At 42.1% G+C, this 23,472-nt stretch overlaps 1 protein-coding gene across 1 annotated transcript in view; it reads right to left on the minus strand.

Annotated features, from left to right (window-relative positions):
• Nucleotides 1-23,472, minus strand: part of LOC126419097 (uncharacterized) — a 230,011-nt gene that overhangs the window by 66,959 nt on the left and 139,580 nt on the right. The window contains exons 4-5 of the mRNA XM_050086195.1: nucleotides 17,511-17,623; nucleotides 4,764-4,896 (exon numbers count right to left, since the gene is read on the minus strand). Of these exons, the coding sequence (XP_049942152.1) occupies nucleotides 4,764-4,896; nucleotides 17,511-17,623 (246 nt within the window). The remainder of the gene's footprint in view (nucleotides 1-4,763; nucleotides 4,897-17,510; nucleotides 17,624-23,472) is intronic.

The following is a 23,472-nucleotide window of genomic DNA, read 5'->3' on the forward strand; positions in this document are numbered from 1 at the left end:
ATATAAGATACCCTTGATTACACGCTGTATGATGGGTTGCACAGAACGTATGTTTATATGATTTTGAAATAGAAATTTATTGTGTCGCATCTAAGACATAGCTCAGTGCACTTTAAGAAGACAACTAAGTCAGATTTATAAATATCACGAGAAACGTGGAATCACTTGTACCGAAATCCAAAAATATACAATCAGTGGAGCTGCTGGGAAACGCTAGAAATCAAGTAATTCACGTCGTCATGGCGAACACACGAGAAAAGAAGAAAAAAGATTTGTGAAACTACATGTATCAAAAAGACAAAATATCTAGGGGGTACCTTGGAATAATAAGATTATTTGACATGTTTAGCAATACTTCTTTCCTCATCTACACTATGTTTAGGCACCTAGTTGGTAAAGTATAGAATTACACTGCATGTTGTTGTTGTGGTCTTCAGTCCTGAGACTGGTTTGATGCAGCTCTCCATGCTACTCTATCCTGTGCAAGCTTCTTCATCTCCCAGTACCTACTGCAACCTACATCCTTCTGAATCTGCTTAGTGTATTCATCTCTTGGTCTCCCTCTACGATTTTTACCCTCCTCGCTGCCCTCCAATACAAAATTGGTGAGCCCTTGATGCCTCAGAACATGTCCTACCAACCGATCCCTTCTTCTGGTCAAGTTGTGCCACAAACTTCTCTTCTCCCCAATCCTATTCAATACCTCCTCATTAGTTATGTGATCTACCCATCTAATCTTCAGCATTCTTCTGTAGCACCACATTTCGAAAGCTTCTATTCTCTTCTTGTCCAAACTATTTATCGTCCATGTTTCACTTCCATACATGCCTACACTCCATACAAATACTTTCAGAAACGACTTCCTGACACGTAAATCTATACTCGATGTTAACAAATTTCTCTTCTTCAGAAACGCTTTCCTTGCCATTGCCAGTCCACATTTTATATCCTCTCTACTTCGACCATCATCAGTTATTTTGCTCCCCAAATAGCAAAACTCCTTTACTACTTTAAGTGTCTCATTTCCTAATCTAATTCCCTCAGCATCACCCAACTTAATTCGACTACATTCCATTATCCTTGTTTTGCTTTTGTTGATGTTCATCTTATATCCTCCTTTCAAGACACTGTCCATTCCATTCAACTGCTCTTCCAAGTTCTTTGCTGTCTCTGACAGAATTACAATGTCATCGGCGAACCTCAAAGTTTTTATTTCTTCTCCATGAATTTTAATACCTACTCCGAATTTTTCTTTTGTTTCCTTTACTGCTTGCTCAATATACAGATTGAACAACATCGGGGAGAGGCTACAACCCTGTCTTACTCCCTTCCCAACCACTGCTTCCCTTTCATGTCCCTCGACTGCCATCTGGTTTCTGTACAAATTGTAAACAGCCTTTCGCTCCCTGTATGTTACCCCTGCCACCTTTAGAATTTGACAGAGAGTATTCTAGTCAACATTGTCAAAAGCTTTCTCTAAGTCTACAAATGCTAGAAACGTAGATTTGCCTTTCCTTAATCTTTCTTCTAAGATAAGTCGTAAGGTCAGTATTGCCTTACGTGTTCCAGTGCTTCTACGCAATCCAAACTGATCTTCCCCGAGGTTGGCTTCTACTAGTTTTTCCATTCGTTTGTAAAAAATTGGTGTTAGTATTTTGCAGCTGTGACTTATTAAACTGATAGTTCGGTAATTTTCACATCTGTCAACACCTGCTTTCTTTGGGATTGGAATTATTATACTCTTCTTGAAGTCTGAGGGTATTTCGCCTGTCTCATACATCTTGCTCACCAGATGGTAGAGTTTTGTCAGGACTGGCTCTCCCAAGGCCGTCAGTAGTTCCAATGCAATACTGTCTATTCCGGGGGCCTTGTTTCGACTCAGGTCTTTCAGTGCTCTGTCAAACTCTTCACGCAGTATCATATCTCCCATTTCATCTTCATCTACATCCTCTTCCATTTCCATAATATTGTCCTCAGGTACATCGCCCTTGAATAGACCCTCTATATACTCCTTCCACCTTTCTGCTTTCCCTTCTTTGCTTAGAATTGGGTTTCCATCTGAGCTCTTTATATTCATACAAGTCGTTCTCTTATCTCCAAAGGTGTCTTTAATTTTCCTGTAGGCAGTATCTATCTTACCCCTAGTGAGATAGGCCTCTACATTCTTACATTTATCCTCTAGCTATCCCTGTTTAGCCATTTTGCACTTCCTGTCGATCTCATTTTTGAGACGTTTGTATTCCTTTTTGCCTGCTTCATTTACTGCATTTTTATATTTTCTCCTTTCATCAATTAAATTCAATATTTCTTCTGTTACCCAAGGATTTCTACTAGCCCTCGTCTTTTTACCTACTTGACCCTCTGCTGCCTTCGCTACTTCATCCCTCAAAGCCACCCATTCTTCTTCTACTGTATTTCTTTCCCCCATTCCTGTCAATTGTTCCCTTATACTCTCCCTGAAACTCTGTACAACCTCTGGTTGTTTCAGTTTATCCAGGTCCCATCTCCTTAAATTCCCACCTTTTTGCAGTTTCTTCAGTTTTAATCTACAGGTCATAACCAATAGATTGTGGTCAGAGTCCACATCTGCCCCTGGAAATGTCTTACAATTTAAAACCTGGTTCCTAAATCTCTGTCTTACCATTAAATAATCTATCTGATACCTTTTAGTATATCCAGGGTTCTTCCATGTATACAACCTTCTTTCATGATTCTTAAACCAAGTGTTAGCTATGATTATGTTGTGCTCTGTGCAAAATTCTACCAGGCGGCTTCCTCTTTCATTTCTTAGGCCCAATCCATATTCACCTACTATGTTTCCTTCTCTCCCTTTTCCTACACTCGAATTCCAGTCACCCACGACGATTAAATTTTCGTCTCCCTTCACAATCTGAATAATTTCTTTTATTTCATCATACATTTCTTCAATTTCTTCGTCATCTGCAGAGCTAGTTGGCACATAAACTTGTACGACTGTAGTAGGTGTGGGCTTCGTATCTGTCTTGGCCACAATAATGCGTTCACTATGCTGTTTGTAGTAGCTTACCCGCATTCCTATTTTTCTATTCATTATTAAACCTACTCCTGCATTACCCCTATTTGATTTTGTGTTTATAACCTTGTAGTCACCTGACCAGAAGTCTTGTTCCTCCTGCCACCGAACTTCATATATTCCCACTACATCTAACTTCAACCTGTCCATTTCCCTTTTTAAATTTTCTAACCTACCTGCCCGATTAAGGGATCTGACATTCCACGCTCCGATCCGTAGAACGCCAGTTTTCTTTCTCCTGATAACGACATCCTCTTGAGTAGTCCCCGCCCGGAGATCCGAATGGGGGACTATTTTACCTCCGGAATATTTTACCCAAGAGGACGCCATCATCATTTAATCATACAGTAAAGCTGCATGCCCTCGGGAAAAATTACGGCTGTAGTTTCCCCTTGCTTTCAGCCGTTCGCAGTACCAGCACAGCAAGGCCGTTTTGGTTATTGTTACAAGGCCAGATCAGTCAATCATCCAGACTGTTGCCCTTGCAACTACTGAAAAGGCTGCTGCCCCTCTTCAGGAACCACACGTTTGTCTGGCCTCTCAACAGATACACTGCATATGGTTTTTATATTTAAAATCTGCTATTGGTTTTAACCAATGCTTACCGTGAGATGGTAGCTTTTCACAGTCTGTTATCATTAATACAGAAACCGACTGTTAACAATACACATGTATCTGCCAGGAAGTTTCAATACACATGTCATTGGCGAATGCGGTGAAAGCGAGCTCCTTGGTGGGAATAGACAAATGCGAGGCATTAGCGTCTAAGGTCTGAACTTAACAGTAACTTGCTGATAATGCACAGATGGCGTTAACAAGGCAGAAGAAACACTAGATAACCTTAGACTCTGTCTCACAACAATTGTCAAGCAAGAGAAAGGGCATATGACGTTTTTTGTGTGTAAACTTGATAGATCTCTAATGATGCTTTCATGATAATGATCAGCCTATTGCTATGGTATTCAGAGCACCAGCGTCGAGTCCATTTAATGTCTATCAAACCTAGAAGCTAAGGATAAATAGTGAGGATATATGACTTCAACGCTACGGAAACTGCAACAGCTATTATAGACTGCCCCGTATCCCCAGGTCAGTGAACTTGAATAGCCATCTTGGATGTTGACGTCATCGATGAAATCCTGGATCGCCATCTTGGATTGTAACATCATAAGCTCGCCATCTCGGATTTCTGTCTTGAATATTAAACTTAGGACAAGTTGACTACTTCCACTGCGACATTTTGAAGAAACCCAGCAGGACACAACAGTGCTGGAGCTAAGGCGATTTTGGTACCAGCTCCAAACACTTGTGAAAGCTATGAGACTGCATCTATTGACAGCCCCTTATGAACATGATCAGTGTGCAGATTGCATTGATGGTGTGGCCATTGGAGACAGTGCAGAAGCTAACAATGGGGAATGAAGTCAGTTACGTCCTTTCAAAAGAACAATCCTGTCATTCACTTTTAGTGATTTAGTGTAATCATGGAAAATCTAGATGGGGATGTTTCATTGTCTTACCACTGTGTGTGTGTGTTTGTGTGTGTGTGTGTGTGTGTGTGTGTGTGTGTGTGTGTGTGTGTGTGTGTGCGCGCGCTTGCGTGCGTGTGCGTGTGTGTGCGTGCGCATGCATGCACATGCACTGTATATGCAGAAATATCCAGCACAGCAGTAACGCATAGGCAGGACCAGGCGCCAGAGTGCAGACTCACTTGGTGTCCCTGGGTGTGCCGAGCCAGGTGATGGGACAGAGACAGATGCCCAGGACGATCGTCCAGTAGCAGAAGGAGAAGTCGAATTCCCAGGAGGACGACTTGAGGCCCAGCAGCTGCAGGTTCTCTGCCGCTGTCATCACAAAACATACACCACTTCACTCAAAGAAGACCTCCATCAGCACTACAAACTAGCACATACAATAATGATAATTAATAATACTCCGAATTTAGCCAACTCAGTACCATGAGAAACAGCTGGCCCATTCCCTTTTTTTTATTTGTAGTCTCCAACACTTCTTTATTCTTGTTATATGTTGTTCTTTTCTTTCTTCTGTCGGAGTCCCTCTTCTCTGTTCTTTCTTATAAAAAGTCTCGACTTTTTCGATCTTTCTCATGAATTCATGTCTGTTCTCTATGTCTTCGTCTGTTATTTCCGACTCCTCTAGATCTTTATGAACTTCCACAAACCATGAATTTTGGGTTTTTCAGTTTTTGTCGAACAAACTGGATACTTATATGTCAGCCTTGTGCAATCAATTATTTTTGAGCACCTATAAAATATAGTCCTCCACCTTCTCGTTGCAGCTATTATGCTCACACTTTTTTCGTATACTTCCTTGTTTCTTCTCAGTTCCAAATATTATTTTCATACATTGGACCCAAAATTTTTCGAGTAACTACTGAATAGACTAACAATATTTTTTTAATCAAACCTTTTATATTTGTTGTTTCCAAGCAGTTTAACTCAAATATGAGACCCATTATTACTTTAAAATGGCATGCTTGTAGAAAAATAATTTTATTTGGCAAAGCTGAGATTTTAGGAATTTATTTAGTAACCTGTTTTGTCATCAAATATAGCTGAGTAGGCAGGAGAAACAAAGGGTCAACATGACGAGCTTAGCGAACTGGAAACGATTTCTGAATTTACCACGTGGAGGGGTACAACGGGCGAAGAAAATACTGCGTAGATTCTCTACCAGTACAACCCCTTTTCTGAAATAGTGCTATCTTTTTGCTCTTGTTTACGGAATGATAGTCATGAAAAACGATATACGCCATCTGATAAAAAGTATACGGACACCTGTTGGTGGGTATTAATATAGGTGTATCCACTCTTTGCCTCTTTGATAGCTTGAATTCCGCTGAGATCTCTGAATGTCTATTGAGGAATAGTAGCTCCATCTTCCTCAACACACGAAACGAGACAAGGTAGTAATGCTGGACACTGTGGTCTGGAGCGAAGTCTGTTTTCTGACTCATCCCAAAGGTGTTCCAATGGGTCTCTGGACAGGTCATTCTATTTCAGGAATGTTATTGTCCATAAATCATTGCCTTACAGAAGCTACTTTTGACAGGCTGCACTGACATTCCGATATAATCATCGTCTCGACACTGTACTAGCACAGTACAAATACACAATACTGTAAAATGTGCTCATATTCATTCGCGTTTTAATAAGTGCAACAATGGAATCATAACCTAACCACGCAAAACAATCCCCTACCGTAACATCACCTCCTTCGACAAACCCAAAGCCTTCCACCGGACTGCTACAGAGTATAGCTTGATTCATCACTGCAAATCGCTCGTTTCCAATCGTCCATGCCATTCTTTTCAACTCGCCACGCACAGTCATTGTGCAGCTGGACTGTTGGTAGCACTTTGGAATTCACGAGCGATTTCATCCGCTGATTTCATGTTATTCTTACAATCACCCTCGGCTATGCTCGATGGTCCATGTCTGTCTCAGCTTAGCTGTGGTTATTCCATGATGTTTCAATTTTACAATATCATCACCAACAGTCGATTTCGGCAGCTTTAGAAGGATTGAAAAGTACCTGATGGACTTATTGCTCATGAGGCATCCTATGCTTAGCCCATGTTCGAAGTCACTGAGCTCTCTTGTCTGATCCATTCTGCTTCTCTACTGACAACACAATACTCCCGGCTTCCTTTTACAATGGCCGATCTACCTCTTGTTATATTTAGTGGTCAATACCACATTACATAGGGGTATCCAGGCATTCTTTATCAGATGGTGTATTTCATACGCTGACGATGTACAACTCACTAACAACGGATTTTAAATAGGTACGACATTCTAAAAAACAGAAAACAGAAAAGAATGTAATAGTAACAAAGCGTCAGAGAAGTTACATAACACCACACCTCTCCAGCCAGAAGGAATAATGGTCCGGAGGATCGTCGAAAGAAGTAGCCCGTGTCGCTTCTGCGCTGTCCGCCGTCCCTGGCCATCTTGTCAGAATTAGGGCAAACATAGCGTATAGCTGGCAGACTGTCGCACCTACGACCCTCTCTACAGAAGCAGAATGACTGCTTTCGAGCTCGTCACCACTAAATGAAGAGAAACTACGTTTGAGCTCGTTGGAAATTGCGTAATTTACTGTTAGCCCATAACTGCGTCTTTAATTCGGCGCAAACCAGCCAAGGATGTATTTCCTGCGTTTCTGTTTTCTGATGAAATTAACGATCCAAATAAGACAAACAGCGCATACCGTCGACGTCTGCACTGTTGTACACTATTTTCAGTACAATACAAATACAAAGCTAATTGGGGCAAGAAAACAAATTAAATGCAATAAATCTGTAATAAGCTGGCGGATACTGTGACTTCATTATGCCAAAATACTCAGAAGGTATACCTGAACAACCCTGAAAGTTTTATCAGTCTAGTTCTGATTCACCTTGTATATTAAATGTAACTTTTTTTTTGTTCCAGCTCAGAGAATAAAATTCGCCGTGCCTGATTTGTAGCTTGTACTTTATACCACGTGCTTTAAGTGAATCCCTTGTTTTCGTTTCTGCCTGTTCACAGCAAGCCATGATTCTTCTGACTGGTGTGATGCGAACCTCTTCATCTCAGAATAGCACTTCCACCATAGGTTCTCAATTATCTGTTGTATATAATCCAATCTCTGCCCTCCCCTGCAGTTTTTACCCTCCACAGTTCCGTCTAGTATCATGGAGTTTATTCCCCGATGCCTTCACGTACGTCCTATCATTCTGTCCCCCCTTCTTGTCAGTATTTTCCATATGTCCCTTCCTTCACCGATTCTGCGGAGAATCTCTTCATTCCTTATCTTATCAGCCAACCTGACTTCAAAAATCCTTCTTTAACATCCCAATCGCTTCGATTATCTTGTGTTTCCGTTTTCCAACTGTCCATGATTGACTTCCTTACAAAGCCGTGCTCCAGGCGTAAATTCTCAGAAATTCCTTCCTCAAATTAAGTATATTTCTCTTGGCTAAGAATGCTATCTTTGCCTGTGCTAGTCTGCTTTTTATGTCCTCTTTTATGCCTGCTTTTATGTTCTGTTCTCGTTAGACTGTTCTTTCCATCCAACAGATTTTGCAGCTCTTCTTCACATTCACTAAGTACACCAATGTCATCAGGGAATCTTGTCACGATATCGTTTCACACTGAATTTTAATCCCACTCTTGAACCTTTCCTTTATTTCGTCTTTGCTTCTTCGGTGTACTGTAGGGGTGAAAGACTGCATCCTTTTTAATCCGAGCACTTTGTTCATTGTCTTTCAGTCTTAGTTATCGCTCTTATTTCTTGAACATTTAGTATATTACCCGTCTTTCCATATACTTACCAATATTTTCCTCAGAGTTTCCAATGTTTTGCACTTTTTACTTTGACGAATGGTTTTTCTAGGTTGATGAATGCTATGAGCGCATTTCGATTTTTCTTCAATGTGACTTCCACTACCAAGCTTAACGTTAGAATAGTGAAACCTATCGTCAATTTTCTTTTCCATTTTCCTGTATATTATTCTTGTCAGCAACTTGAATGCATGAACTGTTAAGCTGATTGTGCTAGAGTTTTCGCGCTTATCTGCCCTTGCTATCTTCCGAATTTTATGTGTGATATTTTTCCGAAAGTCTTATGGTGCGTCGCCTGTCTCACAGATTCTACACACTAACTTGAATAATGGTTTGGTTGCCACTTCCCCAAATGATGTTGGAAATTCCGATGGAATGTTATCTATCCCTGCTGCTTGATCTGATCTCAAGTCCTCCAGAACTCTTCTAATTCTGGCTCTAATACTGATCCCCTATGTCATCCACATCGACTCCACGTTCTTCTTCTAGCACGTCATCAGACAATTCTTGCCCTCATGGAGACCCTCGTCTGCTTAAAGAAAGCTGTTTGTCACACTGTCAGCACATATTTGAGAAATAAGAGTAATTTCTGTTTCTTTTAGTAATTTTGGACAAGAGCGCCATCAGAAAATGCTGTAATATCCTAACACACACTACGTTATCAAATAAAAGATTGTTTATTTCATCACTATAGCACTTAATGTAGCACTGATACTACACTCGTCAACAACCAACAATTTCACATTCTAGCGGCACTGCTCTCTTAGTTATGAGGTGTTGAATCTTCTGAGTACTGCATATATTTCAGTTATTTTTTAGCAAAAATAGTAATCAAATTACATTCTTAAATTTTGGTGAATCACACCAATTTGCCGGCCGGAGTGGCCGAGCGGTTCTAGGCGCTACAGTCTAGAACCGCGAGACCGCTACGGTCGCAGGTTCGAATCCTGCCTCGGGCATGGATGTGTGTGATGTCCTGAGGTTAGGTAGGTTTAAGTAGTTCGACGTTCTAGGGGACTGATGACCTTAGAAGTTAAGTCCCATAGTGCTCAGAGCCATTTGAACCATTTTTTGAACACCAATTTTTTATATTTGGTATTTCAATACTGTTATGTAACAGAGCAATGCACTGATCGCAAATTACACTTTTCATTCATAAAATACAAACTCAGGACTGAGGAGGGTATTTCAGCATCACATCCGAGAACAAGACCTCCTACCAACAGACTCGATGTCTGAACTAAAACACTTGTTGTTTGTGTATTGCATTCCGTTTGTTTCCACCTGGTTGTTACTACTCGAAGCACATGGTGGAAATACTTCGAATTATGTCCGATGAGTTAATTAATTCAGGAGCATCGTAACAGGTAAGATCAACAAGGAAAAGGTAGTCAGTTTATCATCAGCCGGCGCTGTGAGGAAATAGTAAGCGTAAGAAACATTTTATTACCGGATATTTCCTTAAATTCGTGAGAATAAGATGCAAAGCATACAAACCACGCTAAACCAATAAAGTAGGTGTTTTAATTTTGTACAGTATGTAACAAGTTGTCCGAAAAATAACTTAAGATGCAGATATGCACTGTTGGGCCCAGACTATATGAACACTGCCCACCTCGATCCTGAATGTCACCTTTCTTTCTTGTAGACACGTCACACGGTAGCTCCAAAAACGTAACATAGTCTACTCTTCGCATTTCATTATTTAAATAGACTGTAGTTGTAAGCTCTAGTATTATATGTGGTGTGCTATATGCAGTTTAACATGTACTGAACAATGTCAACATTGAACTACAATCAGTTTGTTTTGAAACATTCTATGGCGGCTTTTCGTCCTTTCGTTATGCGACCTACTACTACTTTTCTTCTTGGTTCAAATGGCTCTCAGCACTATGGGACTTAACAGCTGTGGTCATCAGTCCCCTAGAACTTAGAACTACTTAAACCTAACTAACCTAAGGACATCACACACATCCATGCCCGAGGCAGGATTCGAACCTGCGACCGTAGCAGTCGCACGGTTCCGGACTGCGCGCCTAGAACCGCGAGACCACCGCGGCCGGCACTTTTCTTCTTGTATCAGTAATTGTACGTTAAGAGAAAAAAAAAGACTAACTCTACGGGACCGATTACCATAATATCTTACCACAAATTAATATACATATATTACATTTTCCCGAAATTTGGGTGCACAGATCCTGAGAATTCAGTACCCAGGACAACCACCTCTGGCCGTAATAACGGCCCTGATACACCTGGGCATTGAGTCAAACAGAGCTTGGATGGCGTGTGCAGGTACAGCTGCCCATGCAGCTTCAACACGGTACCACAGTTCATCAAGATTAGTGACTGGCGTATTGCGACGAGCCAGTTGGTCGGGCACCATTGACCAGACATTTTCAATTGGTGAGAGATCTGAAGAATGTGCCGACCAGGGCAGCAGTCCAACATTTTCTGTATCCAGAAAGACCCGTACAGGACCTGCAACATGCGGTTGTGCATTAGCCTACTGAAATGTAGAGTTTCGCAGGGATCGAATGAAGGGTAGAGCCACGGGTCGTAACACATCTGAAATGTAACGTCCACTGTTCAAAGTGTAGTCAATGCGAACAAGAGGTGACCGAGACGTGTAACCAATGACACCCCATACCATCACGGCAGGTGATACGTCAGTATGGCGATGACGAATACACGCTTCCAATGTGCATTCACCGCGATGTCACCAAATACGGATGCGACCATAATGATGCTGTAAACAGAACCTGCATTCATCCGAAAAAATGACGTTTTGCCATTCGTGCACCCAGGTTCGTCGTTGAGTACACCACAGCAGGCGCTCCTGTCTGTGATGCAGCGTCAAGGGTAACCGCAGCCATGGTCTCCGAGCTGATAGTCCATGCTGCTGCAAACGTCGTCGAACTGTTCGTACAGATGGTCGTTGTCTTGCAAACGTCCCCATTTGTTGACTCAGGGATCGAGACGTGGCTGCACGATCCGTTACAGCCATGCGGATAAGACGCCTGTCATCTCGACTGCTAGTGATACGAGGCCGTTGGGATCCAGCACGGCGTTTCGTATTATCCTCCTTAACCCACCGATTCCATATTCTGCTAATAGTCATTGGATCTCGACGAGCGCGAGCAGCAATGTCGCGATACGATAAACTGCAATCGCGATAGGCTACAATCCGTCCTTTATCAAAGTCGTAAACGTGATTGTACGCATTTCTCCTCCTTACACGAGGCATCACAACAACGTTTCACCAGGCAACGCTGGTCAACTGCTGTTTGTGTATGAGAAATCGGTTGGAAACTTTCCTCATGTCAGCACGTCGTAGGTGTGCCACCGGCGCCAACCTTGTGTGTATGCTCTGAAAAGCTAATCATTTGCCTATCACTTCTGTAGCACGTCATCTTCGTGGTGTAGGACATAAGGTGCCCTGTTGCACAACTTACTTGCTTCGTATTCAGAATGGATATGGCCATATGATGGACGTGGATGTGATAATCAGTTACCTTTGAGATTGGACGTGGGGAGTTGATGCTAATCAAGAATGCCTTTAAGATGACAAATACGTCATTATCAGCACCTCACTGAGTTCGAAAGTGGTCGTGTAATAGAGCTACGAGATGCCGGATGTTTCTTCTGTAATACTGTAGAACACTTGGCAGGAATGTAGCCACTGTACATGACTGCTGCCAGTGGAGGTCACGACAATGTACGGTCGCAAGAAGACCGGGCTTCAGACGACTAAGTGGCACTACCATGTTCGTCGTATGGCTCTGGTGCATCGTACTGCATCTGCAGCAGCAATTTGTCCATCATCTGTCACCACAGTGACACAACGGACTGCTACGAATCTGCTACTTCAAGAACAGCTACGAGCCAGTCTCCCTGTAGCGTCCATTCCACTGACCCCAAACTACCGTCATTTGCGACTTCAGGGGTGTCTAGCGAGAGCTCTGGTGCATCGTACTGCATCTGCAGCAGCAATTTGTCCATCATCTGTCACCACAGTGACACAACGGACTGCTACGAATCTGCTACTTCAAGAACAGCTACGAGCCAGTCTCCCTGTAGCGTCCATTCCACTGACCCCAAACTACCGTCATTTGCGACTTCAGGGGTGTCTAGCGAGAGCTCATTGGAGGGCAGATTGGAGGTCTGTCGTGTTTTCTGAAAAAAACTGGTCCTGCCTCGGGTGCCTGTGATGGCTGCGTGTTGGATAGAAGCAGGCGAGTTGAGAGCCTGCAATCAACCTGTCTGCGTGCTTCACATATTGGACCTATACCTGGAGTTATTGTCTGCGGTGTGATTTCGTATCACAGTTCTCGTGATTACCTACGTACCTGAGTACAAAATTATATGTCATTCTGCTGATTCTACCTGTTGCGCTGCCATCCATGGATAGCATTCCGGAGAGGGTCTTTTCCAACAAGTTAACGCCAGCCCACATACTGCTGTTGTAATCCAATGTGCCCTACGGAGTGTCGACGTGTTGCCTTGGCACAGATCTGTCTCCATTCGAGCACATATGCGACACTACTGGACGAAAACTCGAGGGTCTTCCACAAACAGCATTAACAGTCCCTGTATTGATCCACCAAAGGCATGGAACTCCTGCCCACAAACTGACATATGGCACCTGTGGAATACGATGCATTCATGTGTACATGCTTGCATTCAACATTCATATTTGTAATGCCTTATCTCGCGTTTACATTAACCTGTCATCTTGCAATATTAATCACTGAAGTATTACCTACACAAATGTGTTCCCAAAATTTAACTACTCTAATTATTTTTTTGTGTTGCAATTTTTTTACTGCCAGTGTAACTAAAAGTTATATGCACACAGATCTGTTCAAATGGTTCAAATGACTCTGAGCACTACGGGACTTAACAGCTGTGGTCATCAGTACCCCAGAAATTAGAACTACTTAAACCTAACTAACCTAAGGGCATCACACACATCCATGCCCGAAGCAGGATTCGAACCTGCGACTGTAGCAGTCGCGCGGTTCCGGACTGAGCGCCTAGAACCGATCGGCCACCACGGCCGGCCACAGAACTGTAATTAATTATTTTTTCTTGTGGACATTTACCAAAATACGTTTCACAAAACATAGAATAGAGCACCGATTCGAATTGAAAATAATGTGAAGATTGGTACTTTTATGTTTTACTTCATGATAATTGGCACTCTGTTGGATAGATGGGAGTCAAATAAACAAAAATGTTTTTAAATTATATTGTAATATTGTAATTAATTTAAAAGTGAGAAGAGTGATCTATAAATGCATTTAGCACAAATATTGTCAATGTTATACATTTTAAAAATGCTCCAATGATAATCATTTTACAATAGCCCACATGTACGGCTCGGAGCAGTGTTGTGTGGATTGAACACCCCCCTCACGGAAGGGTGTATATCACATTTTTGTAAATGTTGAGTTTTCACTTGAATGAAGTTGAACGTCGCAAGAGACATGCTTCCATAGAAACGGACGTCCTCCGTTCTGTTTTCAAGCTGAGGTGGGAAAAACGTTGTATATCAATAAAAATGGCGGTTATGGCTGCTACGTGTTTTGGTCCAAAGGTTATTGTAACGTTAAATAAAGGCAAAAAAAATGAAAACATATCCATCAAATTAGAATCATAATGCCAAGAAAATTAAAAGGAACAGTGGACAGACTTACAATTCTACTGTTGTCGAAGAGGCACGTGGAAAAACTACGTGAAACGTGGTATGTACAAGAACGTTATATATCATTATAACCTTAAACTTGTACACAAGAATAAAGTAAGATAAGTTGAAAGGGTACAGTACCGCCCGACATTGAAAATAGGTACTACATTCTTCGTTATTCTTGTCAGAACAACATATTTTTTCTAATAATAACTCAATTTCAATTAATACAGCGAAGCCGGATACCAGTGTGGGAGAGAATGACAATTTATTTATTTAATTGATCACATGTGCACTCCCACAAAATATATTCCTACATCCAGTTTGGTGAGATCTGTGAAATGAATGAATGTATGGTCGTCTGCTAACCGCAGATAGTGAATGTGAATATATGATCATCTTTGAGACGGTACTTGGGTCACCTTTGGTGGTACCAAAGAGATGAAATTTACCTGAGCTTTGAGCGCCTGAAATGTGGCTGACTAATACGGTAGGAAGGTGCTCCCCCACTTCGGCAGCGGTGCGAGAGGACCTGAAGAACGACCATGTTTCAGCACTCTGCCGCTGTATCTAGTGTTGGTAAGACCTGTCTTAGGTGTGCTCCGTAATGACAAAAGAATGGAGACGTGGTATGCATGTGAGATACTTAAGAATAGTTTAGAATAATAATTTCTGTAACCTTTGTGGGGAGGATTAAATGTCAGGCAGGTAATATTAAGGGGATCGTAGTAATCTTCGGAAGTGACCAACGGTCACAATGAAACCACGTGTAGCAATAAGTTGAAATACTTCCGAGTGCTTAAGTTAAGCTGAATTACTAGCGTGTGTACTATAAGTTGGAAATATTTAAGAAATGGCGTGTGCAGGACTTGAAATTAGAGACGAGTACTTCCACGTGGTGAGTACTGTGTGAGTCTCAATCTGTGTATGAGACAAAGGATAAAGAGAAGTACTCGTCCATGCTATCAGTTGAGGACTCGCGTGTGTGATGAATATGTTCTTAATATTACTTTGCGTGTTATGTTTCCGTGTGACGCTTGATTTCAACTATAATACTCTGAGAGAGAAGCAAGGTGAGTCAGCCGTCTATCCAGCAACGCCACTTGGCTTGCATTGCACAGGAAGACGTGCATATATCGTCCAGAGTTCGTAGTAGGAAAGAAAAGTTACGAAGTGGGGGGCAGTGTCGTGTGAAACTGGGATGAATACTAATTGACGTGATGTGATTATAATGTTGTGACTATTCCTTATGTTGTATTCCATGTTGCAGTGTGGTGTATGTCATGTAATTTAAGTATGTGTGGTTTGCATGGGAGAGTAGCAAGGTAGTTTCAGAGGTAGTGGGTTATGCATGTTCCTTTTGTACCGCTCGGTCTGGAGGAAAGTTTCGTCGTGATGGTTGTGAGAGTCGAAGTGTGAGATATAAAAAAAAAAAAAATCCACCATCCTATCCAGAAAGTGCACTGTAGCATTAAATAATTACGAGACCATAAGATAGAGAACCACCAATGTAAAGCCATGCCCACTGGGCGGAATTTCTCATGTGTTATTGTTGTAGGTTATAGAACTTGTGTGTTTAGGTTATAGAATTTATCGGAATAAATAAGAGAGTGAAAAGAAAAAGATTGGTGGCCTTTTCCTTCGAATTGTATGTTGTCATGATATCCAGAATTTATAATGTGTGCGCCATTCATATTCAGTGCGATGGCCACGTGTTGATAAAAGCCGTTAAATAAAAAATTAAAAAAAAATGAAAATGTGGTATTGCCAGTGCGTAGTGAACAGTCAGAGTAGTGTAAATTACTAATAGTCAAAGATGCGTTTCCGTTGCGTAATATTCATACAGGAGAATAATTTGTAACTTAATTGTGAGTACTAGAGTTCATGTTACTCGACAAATAAGAATGAATCCACTCGCTTGGCAGACCACTCATCTTGCAGGCCTGACTGCTTGATGCCACAGTATGAGCAAGGCATGTGGGTGCCTCTCAAAGTTTATTGTATTCCTAAACCATTATCACATTTATAATTTTACAATATTTAAGTTTCAGAGCAGAATATGTAACGCCCATGGCTGCTTTAAAATAGTTGTTCTTTGATAAATAAAGATATAAGAGAGCATTTATTTAAGGATGACTACAATGCTCGATCTCATCAACTAAGTAACTTAACTGAACTGTTGGAACCATTCAGGAGAAGAGATCATACTGATGCCTCATCACATGGAGTCTACATTTCGTTATTACTTATCAATGAAGGTAAGAATGTTGATATTTGTCTATAAACGTACTGTGATGCAGTTCCAGTTAGACCTCGATGCATCTGGATTCTACAGAATAAACTCAGATTTCTAATTTGGAGCCTACGTGATAACTACGGTAAAAATTATTGCGCAATAATGCAATTACTGGTGCTCTGAAGGACCAAATCAGAGCACACATGAAAAGTGGCGAAGCAGCCCATCTACTACAGCAGGCGAAACAGACCAAGTACCTATCACTTGATTTTATTGTTGGGTAAAGCATATAAACAAGGAGATGCGTCCAAGTAGTCCAGCAAGTAAACATCTGCGTAGAGATATTATTAACTTTGAATTTAATTTAAAACGTGGTGCACCTAGATTAAATAACGTGTAAATATTGTGATCAGTTGTTTGTTAAGCTTTTTTTCCGGACGACGAGGAAAAAAGACAACAAATTTAGACAAAAATAATCTCCACCATTCCCAAGCTGAATTAGCATACAAAACATTGCATGTTGATATTGAGAAAGCAAAATTCAACAAAGATTTTGTGGTTATGTATGTGTCGACATGCAGCAAATTTTATCTTGCCTGCATTACGACAAGCAACTATGTATCATCAGCGGCATCTTACTACATATATCCTTGCTGTCTTCTATGCAATAGTAGAGGAAACTCGAGAACGCTCGTGGTATGAATCCTAAGAAAAATTGGGATCAGCTGAAACTGCCGCACGTCTAAATAAATATGACATCTGTGCAAGTGATAGAAACAGACGATTTATTGTTTGGTCTGACCGTTGTGTTGGGAAAAAGAACAACTAGACGATGACACTTTTGTGCAACTAACTTGTTGTGGAAATGTATTTTACGGCAGCAGAGCAAAAGTTCCTGGTTTCGGAGCATACCTTTCTCCCCTGGGCCAGCATTTTTGCATAAATACCTAAAAAGACTATCCTCTATTTTCTTTGTAAGAGCACAACTATTTCCAATGCCACATATGCAATCATATGGATCTCTAGCACTGCGATATTGTATGATGACGTCAGAATGACGATCTGGAGAGTATGGGGTTCTCATGGTCTATTCATTCAAACATGGCATGTACATTCGGCCATACAATTTCTTATTGTGAACTCAAGCTGCAATGTTGTGTGTTTCAAAACTGAGCAGACACTCACCCACGATCAGATCAGGTACTGCGTTGCCGAAGATATGGAGGTCTAGCAGGATGGTCACGAACTTCCCAAATTTGCGGCCGTAGGAAAGTTCAGCCAGCGCCGCATATGGATACCTGTTAAAACACAGTCTATAGTTAATATACTTGGGACTACTCATTCTTATCCTTCTAATAAACGTCGATAAAAATAAAGGATGGCTCATCAGTACAGGGATCGAGATCGAAAGTATTAAAGACTGAAAACGTTTAAGTAATGAAGAATAGTTCATAGTGTCCGATCAACTTTTGGCAGGTGTAGTGAAGCAGCCTGGCGTGACATGAACTCAATATGTCGTTGGAAGTCCTCTGCAGAAATACTGAGCCATGTTGCCTCTATGGCCATCCATAGTTGCGAAAGTGTTGCTGGTGCAGAATTTGGTACACGAACAGACCTCTCGATTATATCCCACAACTCGTTCGATGGGATTCATTTGGGGCAATCTGAGTGACCAAATCGTTTACTCGAATAGTCCAGAATGTTTTTCAGAACAGTTCCCCAGTGACATGGCGCTTTGTCATCTATAAGAATTCCATCGTTGTTTGGGAACATGAAGTCTATGAAGGCTGAAATTGATCAATGATAAGTTCAGTTGCCTCAGAGGACCCAGTCCATTCCACGTAAACACAGTCCACACCATTTTGCGGCCACCACCAGGTTGCACAGCATTCTTGACAACCTGGGTCCATGGTTTCGTAGGGCTGCGCCACACTCGAACCCTAACATCAGCTCTTACCAACTCAGATCGGGACTCGGCTGATCGTGCAAGATCACAGTCCAAGAGGCGTGCGGCACGCGATGTCGCGTCGTGCTCTTAGCAAAGACACTCACGTCGGTCGTCTGCTGCCATAGCCCATTAACGCCAAATTTAGACGCACTGTCCTAACGCATACGTTCGACGTACGTCCCACGTTGATTTCTGCAGTTATTTCATGCAGTGTTGATTGCCTGTTAGCACCGACAAATCTACGCAAAAGCCGCTGCTCTCAGTCATTAAGTGGAGGCCGTCGACCACTGCGTTGTCTGTGGTGGGAGGTAATGCCTGAAATTTGGTACTGATAGTACACTCTTGATACTGTGGATCTCGGATTATTGAATTCCCTAACCATTTCCGAAATGGAATGACCCATGCGTCTAGCTCCAACTAATATTCCGCCTTCAAAGTCTGTCAATTTCCGTTGAGCCTTTTCACATGAGCAAATGACAACTGAGAAGAAATGACAGATCCGCGAATGCACTGCCCTTTTATACCGCGTTGACGCGACACTATCGTCATCTGTATCCTGCATATCGCTATCCCACGACTTTTGTCACCTCAGTGTATATACTATGCGTTGGAGTGTGTCGGTGACCTGGCAAACCAATGATCCAAATTCTATGTTCTTTATATCCAGTGAGTTCAGGTACGTTTCTAAGACCTCATATTACTTACTACTTTTGTAATCAACAGCTAAGTCTGTCTCTTTACGATCCAGTGCTTCTTTTTACCATTCAGTGTATCTGAAGCCTTCCTTTGGATTACGCAGGAGCTGAATTTTTCACTGTCTTGCTTTTCTCTTTCTCCTCCATACTTCTTTGCCGTTCGCTCTGTAATACAGCCAGTTCAGTTTTTCTTTATTTTTATTAACCTGTTCCTCTTTTTCCTTTGTGTGTTTTCCATTGTAAGCAGAATCCACGTTTCAGGAACATACAGCCTTTTCCTGTCCTCCAGGTCTCTACAGCGTACGTCAGAACGCATAAAAAAATATTTTATGAGTCGTTACATTAATCTGAGAGCAAAGTTGCAGTAAAATACCCACCAGACATTTATAATGCTACCTTTGCAATTGTTATTTTGTTTTTACAGCTAAAGTACAGCTCTATCTCTGAATTTTATGAGCTTAATGCAACATCTGAAGCCTTTTTCATACTATACTTTTTAATACTATACTTTTCAATACTATATAATAGTAGAAATTTTCATACTTAATGAGAAAGAATAGACTGGAAAAAAAGAGATTATTAACCGAGGGTTGGTAATATTGCATCTGATCTCAGTTGGTAAGAGCTGATGGTGGTGTTCTAGTGTAGCGCAGGTTCCGCAGGGTCGCAGGACAGGCGCTGCTGTTAGCGAGGGCACTCGCGTCGGTCGTCTGCTGCCCATTACTGCCTGATTTCGCCGTACTGTTCTAACGGTTACATTCGTAGTGTGTCCCACTGATCTCTGCGGTTATTTCACGCAATGTTGCTTGTCTGTCAGCAGTGACAACTCTACGCGAACACCATTGCTCTTGGTTATTAAGCGAAGGCCATCGGCCACCGCGTTTTCCAGCTGGTGCGAGGTAATACCTGAAATTTGGTATTCTCGACACACTCTTGACGCTGTGGATCTGGGAATATGGAATTCCTGATTTCAGAAATGGAATGTCCCATGCGTCTAGCTCCAACTACAATTCCGCGTTCAAAAACTGATTATTCCCGTCGCGAGTCCGTAATCTAGTCGGTAACCTTTTCGCATGAATCGCCTGAGTACAAATCACAGCTCTGCCAGTGCTCTGGCCTATTATACCTTGTGAATACGAGGCTACAGCTATCTGTATACACTACGTGATCAAAAGTATCCGGACACCCCCAAAAACATACAGTTTTCATATTATGTGTATTGTGCGGCCACCTACTGCCAGGTACTCCATATCAGCGACCTCAGAAGTCATTGGACTTCGTGAGAGAGTAGAATGGAGCGCTCCGCGGAACTCACGGACTTCGTACGTGGTCAGGTGACTGGGTGTCTCTTGTGTCACACGTCTGTGCGCAAGATTTCCACACTCCTAAACATCCCTAGTTCCACAGTTTCCGATGTGATAGTGAAGTGGAAATCTGAAGGCACACGTACAGCACAAAAGCGTACAGGCCGACCTCGTGTGTTGGGTGACAGAGACCGCCTATAGTTGAAGAGGGTCGTAATGTGTAATAGGCACACATCTATCCAGACCATCACACAGGAATTCCAAACTGCATCAGGATCCACTGCAAGTACTATGAGAGTTAGGGAGAAAACTTGGATTTCACGGTGGAGCGGCTGCTCATAAGCAACACATCACGCTGGTAACCGCCCCCGAATTTTACTGTTGCCACTACACACGCTGGCAGATGACGTTCACCGGGCATTCGCGATACCCACACCCTGCCATCGGGTCGCCACGTTGTGTACCGTCATTCATCACGTCACACAACGTTTTTCCACTGTTAAATCGTCCAATGTTTACACTCTTTACACCAATTGAGGCGTTGCTTCGCATTTACCAGCGTGACGTGTGGCTTATGAGCAACTGCTCGACCATGAAATCCACGTTTTCTCTCCTCCCGCCTAGCACACTCTGTATGAAAATCACTGACTGTGCTGTGTGCACTCTGTCGGTGGTTGGCATTGTTGGAATATTCACTATTGTAGTGTTGGGCAGTTGGATGTGAACAGCGCGTAGCGTTGCACAGTTGGATGTGAGCCGCCAGCAGTGGTGGATGTGGAGAGAGAGATGGCGGAATTTTGAGAGCGGTCGATCTGGACGTGTGTCCATCAGAAAGAGTAAATTTGTAATATTGGATATCATGGACTGAGATATATATATATATATATATATATATATATATATATATATATATATATACAGGGTGTTTCAAAAATGACCGGTATATTTGAAACGGCAATAAAAACTAAACGAGCATCGATAGAAATACACCGTTTGTTGCAATATGCTTGGGACAACAGTACATTTTCAGGCGGACAAACTTTCGAAATTACAGTAGTTACAATTTTCAACAACAGATGGCGCTGCAAGTGATGTGAAAGATATAGAAGACAACGCAGTCTGTGGGTGCGCCATTCTGTACGTCGTCTTTCTGCTGTAAGCGTGTGCTGTTCACAACGTGCAAGTGTGCTGTAGACAACATGGTTTATTCCTTAGAACAGAGGATTTTTCTGGTGTTGGAATTCCACCACCTAGAACACAGTGTTGTTGCAACAAGACGAAGTTTTCAACGGAGATTTAATGTAACCAAAGGACCGAAAAGCGATACAATAAAGGATCTGTTTGAAAAATTTCAACGGACTGGGAACGTGACGGATGAACGTGCTGGAAAGGTAGGACGACCACGTATGGCAACCACAGAGGGCAACGCGCAGCTAGTGCAGCAGGAGATCCAACAGCGGCCTCGGGTTTCCGTTCGCCGTGTTGCAGCTGCGGTCCAAATGACGCCAACGTCCACGTATCGTCTCATGCGCCAGAGTTTACACCTCTATCCACACAAAATTCAAATGCAGCAACCCCTCAGCGCCGCTACCATTGCTGCACGAGAGACATTCGCTAACGATATAGTGCACAGGATTGATGACGGCGATATGCATGTGGGCAGCATTTGGTTTACTGACGAAGCTTATTTTTACCTGGACGGCTTCGTCAATAAACAGAACTGGCGCATATGGGGAACCGAAAAGCCCCATGTTGCAGTCCCATTGTCCCTGCATCCTCAAAAAGTACTGGTCTGGGCCGCCATTTCTTCCAAAGGAATCATTGGCCCATTTTTCAGATCCGAAACGATTACTGCATCACGCTATCTGGACATTCTTCGTGAATTTGTGGCGGTACAAACTGCCTTAGACGACACTGCGAACACCTCGTGGTTTATGCAAGATGGTGCCCGGCCACATCGCACGGCCGACGTCTTTAATTTCCTGAATGAATATTTCGATGATCGTGTGATTGCTTTGGGCTATCCGAAACATACAGGAGGCGGTGTGGATTGGCCTCCCTATTCGCCAGACATGAACCCCTGTGACTTCTTTCTGTGGGGACACTTGAAAGACCAGGTGTACCGCCAGAATCCAGAAACAATTGAACAGCTGAAGCAGTACATCTCATCTGCATGTGAAGCCATTCCGCCAGACACGTTGTCAAAGGTTTCGGGTAATTTCATTCAGAGACTACGCCATATTATTGCTATGCATGGTGGATATGTGGAAAATATCGTACTATAGAGTTTCCCAGACCGCAGCGCCATCTGTTGTTGAAAATTGTAACTACTGTAATTTCGAAAGTTTGTCTGCCTGAAAATGTACTGTTGTCCCAAGCATATTGCAACAAACGGTGTATTTCTATCGCTCCTCGTTTAGTTTTTATTGCCGTTTCAAATATACCGGTCATTTTTGAAACACCCTGTATGTGTATATATATATATATATGTATATATATATATATATATATATATATATATATATATATATATATATAATGAATTTTGAACATTATTAAGGTAAATACATTGCATGTTCTCTATCAAAATCTTTCATTTGCTAACTATGCCTATCAGTAGTTAGTGTCAGTAGTTAGTGCCTTCAGTAGTTAGAATCTATTATTTAGCTAGCGGTATTGGCGCTCGCTGTATTGCAGTAGTTCGAGTAACGAAGCTTTTTGTGAAGTAAGTGATTCGTGAAACGTATAGGTTAATGTTAGTCAGGGCCATTCTTTTGTAGGGGTTTCTGAAAGTCAGATTGCGTTGCGCCAAAAATATTGTGTGTCACTTTAGTGTTGATCAGAATAAGTAAAGAGAGAAATGTCTGAGTACGTTCAGTTCTGCTCAGCTGTTTGAAAATAATGTAAGAGGTTTATCTGCATAGTAATTCATTAAGTTTTGTAAGGGGACGTTTCACCTTGGGGCAAGAGGAGGTCCGAGACGGTATTAGGAGGTATCCCATGACTTTTCTCACGTCAGTGTATATTTACTGTCTATCGGTGTTTTTTACTACAAGGATAGATATTTAGCTTGTGTGTGCAGAGAAAATGTAGCCACCTGCTGCGCCTCGTATATGATAGATAAATGCTGAGGCTACCAACTGGACCAAAATTCAGTCAAAAGAAAAGAATTGCCACCTTTATTGAGTCACTGTGAGGAA

This window comes from Schistocerca serialis, chromosome 9, assembly GCF_023864345.2.
Source record: "Schistocerca serialis cubense isolate TAMUIC-IGC-003099 chromosome 9, iqSchSeri2.2, whole genome shotgun sequence".
NCBI classification, from domain to species: Eukaryota; Metazoa; Arthropoda; class Insecta; order Orthoptera; family Acrididae; genus Schistocerca; species Schistocerca serialis.